General features: G+C 38.3%; 1 protein-coding gene across 6 annotated transcripts in view; it reads right to left on the reverse strand.

The window, feature by feature from the left end:
• Positions 1 to 9,777, reverse strand: part of LOC145985331 (uncharacterized) — a 33,296-nt gene that overhangs the window by 12,451 nt on the left and 11,068 nt on the right. For 5 of the 6 annotated variants that reach the window (XM_083119223.1, XM_083119220.1, XM_083119222.1 and 2 more), the window contains exons 3-5: positions 3,080 to 4,029; positions 1,644 to 2,516; positions 458 to 851 (exon numbers count right to left, since the gene is read on the reverse strand). In XM_083119223.1, coding sequence (XP_082975349.1) covers positions 719 to 851; positions 1,644 to 2,516; positions 3,080 to 4,029 — 1,956 coding nt within the window. In that variant the 3' untranslated portion in view covers positions 458 to 718. The remainder of the gene's footprint in view (positions 1 to 457; positions 852 to 1,643; positions 2,517 to 3,079; positions 4,030 to 9,777) is intronic. The other variant, XM_083119224.1, reaches the window with a different exon arrangement.

Below are 9,777 nucleotides of genomic sequence, written 5' to 3' on the forward strand. Positions count from 1 at the left end.
TCCGGGCATGGGTGTTCTTTGCGAGTGTCCGTTCATCAATTTAATCATATTATCACTCAATCCTATTGTAAGAATTAGCCAAAAGTGGCATAAAATTACATAAAATAATTACACAAGAATAAATCTCCCCACTTATTCTGAGATTTATTTGTAGATATAACTAAATGAAGCTATATTTAGTATATGTTGCAATGACACAATGGTATCATTATCCTCTTGCAGGAATAACATGAAAAGATATACAAAACATTTATGTAAGAAAAGTGTAATCATCTGCCAATCATTAAAATATTTCCTGATATGACAACACTTCCACCTTCCTTGCATTTATAAGCAATACATGTATGTCACAAATTCTCTGTTTGCATTCAAGAAATAAAAGATAAACAGCCATCTTCTATGTAAAAACAGAAGCATACCTTTTCATAAAGTATTAAGAACAATTAAATTCTCTCACCTGTTAGTTTCCCAGCAAGGTGTGCTCGCTGCTTCCTCTCCTGGAACTAGAATTTGAGCAGATACTTCAGAAAATGACACGCTATCACACACAAAAAATACTTCTTTAAGTGTAGGAAAAACTGTAAAACAAATCTTGCATGAGAAAAATGTTATACTTGAATTTGCAAAGGTTCGTGTTTATAAAATAAACTTGAAGAAAATTCATCTCGAAACTGTTTTATCCCTGAGTTAATGATTGAGAGAAGTTAAGCGTAATATGCTACAAGTTTTCATTACATCTCTGATGTTGATATTTGCAGTCGTCATCATTGCAAACACCCGTTAATTCATACGGACACAATATTACATGTGGATCTACCCAGGGCGACTTATTTTCTTCTTTACAGCTACTCCTAAAGGTAAAAAAGAAAATTACAAAAATTAGACTTGTTGATAACTAATATGTTTATATGAAAATAAACAATACAGTGAAACCTCAATATCATATTGTTTAAATGACCAAGAAAAACTTAGTAGGAAAATGTAAAATTGAGAGAATTGTACAGAAAAATGTTACATCCACTGTACACACAAATTAATGCAGCAACTGATGGCTTTTCACCTTAATTTTTAAAGAATATTACACAGCAGTAAACATTTCAAAGCAAACAAGTAGATTTCCATAATCATACTTTCAAAAAAACCTAGAACCACATTTAATAAGTTGCTCAATAGTCAATAGATAGTTCATGCCTGAACATAATTTAAAGTTAGAATATCTACTTGCTGTTGCCAGGATGGATTCTTCATCAAGACAATGCCTCAGCTCATAATGAGTTCAAGACCTGCTGCATTTTCCATACTTGGTACTTTTTTGTTCCCCCAAAATAAAATATGAATATTACAGGAAACCCATTTTTATTCCACCAAGATGTGGAAACACACATGCCTTTTTTTCAAAGAAAAAAAGGGGACGGACCTATACATCTCATCGGAACAGTGAAAAATTGACAGTTACAAGGTAAGTTATACAGAAGAAGATATACGTTAAATTTCAATATGGTTCAAAAGTGGGTTTTTATAGCAATATTTTGTATCTGACATAAATCAGAGCTTATGAATGATCAAATCAAGTACAATGGGAATTGACAGAAATCATACAAAGATATACAAGAGTGAACTTACCTTGCATGATCAAGTCTCACCTGTTGTCATAAAAATGTTGCAAGGGGGATGTGTAATCCCCCAAAGTTAAGGAACGTTCTGGTAGTCCACCCTCTATCACTTCTACATCTGGAGTATCCCTATTCATAGCTTGAACATCACACCGCTCAATATGCCTTGACAACAGCTGAGTGTTTCTATGTTTTTGGACAACAGTACCTCTAACATGACGATGTGTGGTGCTTGGGAAGAACTGTCTGTGGTTACCAGAAAAGTAAGTGGCCTTTGGAAAACGATTTCTCCTTTTCTTTTTCTTATTTTTAGGCCTTCTTGTATTCATGGCTACGATATCTCTCAAAGAGCAAAAACTACTTCCTGGAACGATGACTGGATCAGGAACAGGGGTTGCAAGTGCTATCAATTTATTCTGCACAGCAGATGTTGTATTTAAAGTAGCTTTTCGTGGCACTTGTGATTCAACAGGTTTAGTCAACGAAGTATCTTTGCCTTCATTCTCATTTAACTCTCTAGACAAAGATGGTGTTTCTGTCTTCTTGAATTTATTTAAACGCTTTGTACGATCTGCAACTTCTTGAACTTTGACTTTCACCAATTCAGCACCTCGACAGGGTAATTTATAACCCGGTCCATTGATCTTGTTTCCTAACTTTAGGCACTGATCTGTTAGGTTTTTGAACCTCTCCTGTGATGAAAGGACCTCGAGTCTAGACTTTCCGACATGTTGGGTCAGACGAGAAATACAAACTTTCTTAATTTTAAGCCTCTGTTGAGCTTTCTTTAAGTTCTCTTCAAGAAGTTTCACTTCCAATTCAGCTTTGTCAAGTTCATTTTTTTCCTCTTCCATTTTAGTTAGATGCGTAGTTATATCTTGAAGGATATCCAACATTGTATGCCTGTGTGGGGGAAAAGAGCCTGTATTAAATCTCAGGATGGGATTCCATGCATTGCTGAAAGCACAGATGAACATTCAACAGAGGAATGGGTGAGAATGCCAATCATACAGTCAATCATATTTATGTTTTTACACTTGTCACAAGCAATTAACTGATTATTCTATTTACAGAAATGAACATTATTACTGTTACATTCCATTGGTCAACGTTCTTGAAGAGAAAGTATGAAAGATCAATGCTTGTTTTGCTAACAGTTATTTCCAACAATGAAATAAAACATTTGTACCACTTTGGGGCAATGGGTCTTTTGCTATAGTTCCTGCTGGTATTGCATAGAACCTGTGCTCTAGTACAAGACTTGCAAAAAAAAAACTTAAAAGAAGATTAATGTGTCATTATGCTACAATACTGTCAATATGAATTAACAAGAGTAACTACTAATACAAAAAAAAAAAAAAGACATTATTTGACAGTGAATAAGAAAAGTTTGCAAGGTATGAAAATGAATAAATATTATGCTGGGTGCACCACACAGCAATATCAAACTGGGTGTTTATACGTACCGTTCTGAAAGGACCTGAAGTTCCAATCCTTCTAGATCCAAACGGGCAGTTCTGTCAGCAACTGGGCCAATCTTTGCAACAGTCTTCTTTTCCATCTTTTCGTCTTGATCTTGATTGAACATTGTTGCACTCTGACTTGACAAATTCTTATCTGATTTCAATGCATCATTTTCACCCTGCTGAAAATGTTGTTCTTTTTTATTATTGTTGCAGCTTAAAACAACACCAGAAGCAATTTCCGAACTTGATGTCACAACCCCACCACTGGTCTTGACTTCTGGACGTTTTGACATGGCTGGCTTCTCTTTCTTCTGCCTTGATAGTAACAATCTTTCCCGCAATGAAGCTTCATCCTCAGACGAATCATCTGCTGTAATGGCTGGTGAGTTGTCTTGCATTACAGATAGGCAAGGGTTATCAGAATTTGACTCTGACAGAGCTTGGCCCCCTTCATCACACTGAGCACTGGTCTCCTGCCTAGTCTTAGGAGATTCAACAAGAATTTGTTGTGCAATCTCATTATCACAATTCTGAGATGCATCTGAAACCGTAGCTAACTGTTCAGGCACCAAATGTAGTATATCTAATGGTATGGCCGCTGAATTTAAACTATGCTCCCTGAATCCACTAATCTTGTCGGAACAGTCTTCACTTGAGGATACATTTTGCCTTGCATTTTCGGTTGTGACATTTTTCCTAATCCTCCCTCCCCCTGTCAATGAGATCAATGAAACAGTTTCATTGGCAGTTGCTGTCATGGTAGGTTGTGACATAGGAACTTGCACCTCTGACAGCATCGTTCCCTGCATGCAGTCCTTGTGTTTTGAAGTTGGACGAGATGGAGACGAAGTAGAACGAGTCTTATGTAATTTAAGCTTTTCCCTTCGAGCGATTTCTATCTTTAGTCGCCTATATTCCTCTTGCTGGGAGTGAGGCAAATGACGTACCGCCTGCAACAAAATACCAATGTGGTTTTTATGCATTTATGGACGAAAATTCATCAATGATGTACATAATATGTGTATGGACTGGTAGTAAGTACGTCAGCAGTACTGACAATAGTGCAGAAAACACAGTAAGCTAAAGGTAAGGTTCCCATTGCATACAGCACATGTGACATGAAGGCATTTTGGAAATGTGGGGGTAGGGTGCTGCACGTATTCTCAATCTCGGCCATTTTGTAGGTGATGTGATTATCCCAGGTACCTATTGATTGAGGCTGGGTGAACTCCAGAGCTGCTTTATGTAAGGACTAGGCCGGCAAAATACCTTAGATCACCCACCCTGGAAATCATAGCCAGGTCTCCCATGTGGCAGTTAGGCACCTTATCGATTAGACCACCGAGACTCCAGCAGGAAACACAGAAAATCTACAATTTAGGACTTATAAGATCTCTTGATAATAAATGAAAAATATCCCACGTGAATGCACTGTTCAAGGCAAAGGCACTCCTTCATACATAATGGTTCTAACAGGTTACAATAAATACCATAAAGTGGTAGTCTGTTTCAGGTCAACTGGAGCTTGGTCCACCATGACACTTGGGTCAAACACACCCCATAAAAGCTCCTCTTAAGAGGGCGGTGGAGTTTGGCGAAGGTCGCCGTGGAAAGCGCTTAAATTTAACATGGGCTTTTTTACATTTTGTTGAATATAACGTTTTAGGACAAAAATTTGCCGGAAAACACGCAGTGGATGAGAACTTACTTTATGAAACTTTAAGTACATGACACATTTATGCAATTTCAGTTCGATAAATGTGCACAAATACCATTATTTTTTTTCAATTTCCCATAAGGAAATACGTAAATAAGCACAGAATGGTTATAGGATTTGTGGGTAGCACCAACGAAAATGGCCATTATGATGCATACTAACGTAATGCTCAATCCTTTTATGACTGAGCTAGGGAGGGCTTTTCTTTCAAAAGTCACTTGCACAGCCCAAAATGATTGTTTAAAAATGTCATGTATTATCGACGGCGAAAGAAACGGCCGCTTCAGCCGAATTTCATTCATCATAGTTCGCCACTTGGCCACTAGATGTCTCTGTTCGAAAATTGCCCCAGGCTGAAGGGAGGGCTGTTTCGCGCGGGTGTTTGAATCCTCTGCACAGCTGGGTTCCGTCCCCTCGTCAGAAGGTCCCGTAGCTGTCACAGCTTGATTTATTGCCTCTTTCCCAGGCAAGAAAGCAGGAAGGCCATGAGTTTGTGTATGTTTGAGTGTAGAGAAGCAGAGCATATTTACCGTGAATTGGAACCAGTGACACAGTAACTTTATCTCGATTCCTACCGCGAAGAACGTATTCAGGGGGGTCCAGGAGTCCCAACCTCCCCGCGAAAGACTTACCAAGTACAAAAATTAAATAATGAGATCATAAAATAACTTCAATTAAGTAATGAAAATAAGGTTGTTGTTTAGTCGCAATTTGTTTATTTCCGCAAAAATATTGGAAAGCAATACGACTTTGAATGACAGTACCAAAGAAGATTTATGCAAGAATTATTACTACTTATAATAACATGCAAAATATTACCAGGCATTTTACTTTCGTCAACTGGATCTAACATCATTTTTTCATACTCAATAAATATTATATTCTTTATCTATTTGACATTAATTTCCTTGCCAGGGCAGTTTTTATTTATTTACAAATTTTGCCGACCTTAACTACACGTAAGCTAGATAATGAATACGTGATGTTATACTGTATCACTGTTGTTATATCGCCTTCTTATCTATTAATGTAATAAAAATAGATTAATTATTTTAATATAATTATACTTATTTTAATTTAACATTATTAATATTATTATTTTGAGACATTACGTTAGGAAGCCCCTCCGAAATATATATCTCAATACGTGCCTGGTGTTCGATTTGAATGAAATGTAGAAAAGGCGGGGAGGGTAGTAGCGCTTCCTCTTTTTACATTTCGATAGTTTTACCTCACATGTAGTACTTTGTGAGTCAACGATGCAGGTAGGAAATACGTGTACACACACACACACACACACATAATTGATGATTCGCAAAGGAACTTCGTTAAATTCCCATGCTTGTTCCGCTCACAAATCACATCCTCTCCAAATTACAATAGCCTACTATCGTTGTTGCTTACATATGTGTGTGTGTGTGTGGTTCCTAGAACTTCACTATTTCCAAACATAAACTTGATGTGACTCTTACAAAACATTTGTTTTTGGAGTGGAAGGATCATGAAAAGGTCTACTGTTTCTTTGCAAATCTTCAATTAATCTAAAATTTAGTATAAAAACATAATTTTGGCTGACTTGCTAACTTGAGATTTAAAGACAAATTATTAATTTGAATTCTTCATTAACAATAACAAAAGTGACATAAAATGTAGAAAGACAAGACTCCTGGCTTGATTGAGAATTACATTAGAGATGTACAGGTTAGGAAAGGGGAGGGAGAATTCCGTCTTCTTCCTCTTCAGCGCGAACCCTGCCTCCTACATTCTACATGTCCATTCAAAATGTCTTCTTAGTTTCAGATATTTTTGCCTCCCCTATAGCGTAATGGTAAAGATGACCCTCGTAATGTCAAAAAGGTCCCGAGTTTGGTACCTGGTGGACGCCCAATAGTTCAATCCCACTATAAATGTAGGTCCAGTCCCGATTAGCCTATCTATACATAAAGAAGACTTACAGAAACTCAAACTCAAGATACTCAAACGACCGGCATAGGGTTGACGGCGCTTGGTACAGTGAAAGAGCTCCCCTTTGCCAAATTAAAATTAGGAAACAAAAACTCATCTTCAGAGGTTCCCTCACTTTTTCGCCCTTAGATGGCAGCTGCTGATAAGGGATGAGCATCCCCCCCCCCCAAAAATAAAATTCTGCCTACGGGCCTGCTGTCCTGCATCGTGACCGTCCGGTCCAAGGCGTCATGCTTTGGGCTCTCCAGCTACGGGACGCGCGCAGGTTCGAGTCTCCTGGAAGAAGCGTAACAACTTTTCTCCTGATATTTCGGCCAGTCAAACTCATCTGTTAATGCGGCCCGCCTTGGCCCCACTTAACACTTCATGCTTGAAATTATCTATACATTTGTAGTTATCGCGTTTTCTCTTTTCTCGTGATACAAGACCAGACTCATCCAAACTTGAACACATTGACCAATTTTCCCTACACAGGTATACACTCCATTATAGAGTAGGTGTTGTGTCAACTAAGCAAGCTGATGGACATGTTACTTCTGAAGTACGAAAATATCTTGCCAGCTGGGGGAGGGCAGCGTGCATACTTTCTGTCGCCTATGAGTTTGTTTCTTGATTTTCAAGGATTTACCTGGAAGAAAAGTCAGTTTCTGTAAAAGTTTCAGGGAACCATATGGCTGCCCAAACTTCGTGGGAGTAAGAAAAGGACTATAGAAGAGGAATGTAGATTTTTCAAGTGAAATGCTTACTTTTGTTGTGAAGTGAATAGTGAAAAGCGTAGAAAATTTGTACCCTGATAAAGTTTATTCATTCAGAAGTATTTCTATATCACGAAATAAATTTGCCAACCTCTGTGGAGGAGTGGTTAGCACAGCCCGTTGCGACACCAGAGGTTGCGGGTTCGAATCCTGGCCTGAGCATGGGTGTTCTTTGTATGTGTCTCTTCATCAATTTCATCATACAATTACTCATCCTCATCGTCGCCATTAGCCAAACGTGGCAGAAAAGCAACGCTAATAAAAAAAAATATTAAAAAATCAGAAATACAGTTGAGGAGAGGATTGATAACTTAGTCAACGAACAATTGAAAGCAGAAATTGTTCGTGTTGTTGCCTTTTCGCTCACAATATGTGAAATTACGAACGTCTGCGAGCTAGCTGGGTTAGCTCCCTTCATTCGTGGATGCGATTCTCATCTCGATATGACAGTAAAACTACTTGAATGATTCCTCCCCGTGACACAAGGGCTGATATTTTGAAGGAAGTGGAGGTCATTTTGCAAAGTTACAGTCTTCCGTTATATTAAAACTTTTTTAATAAAGTTATAATTTGTCCTTCTCAACTTCTCAGGAATACCATGAATGGCAGGAATATTTGTCCACAGTAAAAATACTACGTGATGAATTTGGAAACAGGTTTCAAGACTTCAGAGGGTGCGAAGGGCAATATTCTTGTTCTGCTCTGCTCCCTTTTCTTTTGATGATGCGTGTGCAAGTCCTGCCTTCGAATGGAACTTATTGAATTGCAGTGCAACTCGTATTGAAAAATAAATGTCGCGAGGTGGGCTATCCTTGATTTTTCTCATATCTCCCATAGGAGTATCCTCGAATAAGCTATTTTGCTGAAGAAATTTTATTAATTTTGGTTTTACTTGCCTTGGTGAAAAGTTGTTTTCCATAATGGAAGATTAATGAAACAGCCGAGCCGAATGATCAAGAATGACTGACAAAATATTTGTTGTTTGCATTAAGAGTTTCATGCTCACAAAAAACTTATTGCAGACTTTTGAGAAGCTTGTTAAAAAAAACTGTCAAATCTGTGCGAAACGAAACTATAATTGCACACAAACAGTTTCTTGCAAAAAGTTTTTCACAATTGTAACCAATTTATACTCGAAAGTAACATGTAAAATACTATAACCATGAAAAAATATGGGGGGAGGTCTATATATAATTTACATATCGATGCTGCAATAACAATCACTGGAATCCGGCACCGTTGGGTCGAACCACTTAGTTCTGGACTTCAAGGTGTTGGGGTTCTAGATGTGTGACCCGGATAGTTTTGACATCGTTATGCGGCCCTACTCACGAATTGAGTTTGACATGGCTGGTCTTTAGGACCTGTTGAGGAGATTGGGGTAACCTTCAACAACGGCTGGGGGGTTCGTCGTGCTGACCACACGTCACCCTGTAACTGGTTGGTGTATTAGTGAGGCCGGCCCTTGTGAGTGAGTGAGTGAGTAGGCCCTTGCCTTCACGGGCTGTTGCGCCACGGGTTTACTTACATATATTGGCGTAAGGTGTGGACTCACAGCGGCTCGACCTCTCCTCGAAATTCTGTCAATTTATTTTGACCAATTCACTGGGGATTTTTTAAGAGTGCTTTGTAACACGTATAGTGCTCATCTCGAAGATCATACTATTGTTAGTTGGACTGAAATTTCAGTTTGAAACCAATCAATCGAATCCAGGCCTGGGCATGGGGGGGGGGGTGTTCTTTCATCAATTTCATATCATCACTCATTCCCTCCCATCTTCGCGAATAGTAAGAAGTGGCAGAAAGGTGAAGTAAAATAGACCAAACAGATCAACCTTGGCCCAGTATATCTGCTGTGAACTCAACGATGAGAACTGCACGAAGGGACTTGGAAGATTATAGTCTCGCTCCCGTCCATCTCGAATTATTATCAGCACTGTTCGTAGTAGTTAAAATAATAACTGTTACTATTGTTTGTGCTTATTACTATTAGATACAAATTTTGTATCAACACGAAACCCCCTACAAAAAAAAGAAAGTAAATGGCGACTAGTATGCCTCTGCCTTGTTATCACTGCCACTGGTATGCTATACATTTACACAGCGTACTTTCAATTAGTTATTCTTACTTGATTCGTCGTTACTTTCAACTGATAATCTCTACCTCCTTCTTTACTCTCAATTTATAATCTCAACCGCACAAAGAGAAATTCTACATAATTATAGCAGCCACTGTAATCAACAAAACTTATTCAGTCCAA

This window comes from Lepisma saccharinum, chromosome 3, assembly GCF_977018435.1.
Source record: "Lepisma saccharinum chromosome 3, izLepSacc3.1, whole genome shotgun sequence".
Taxonomy (NCBI): Eukaryota; Metazoa; Arthropoda; class Insecta; order Zygentoma; family Lepismatidae; genus Lepisma; species Lepisma saccharinum.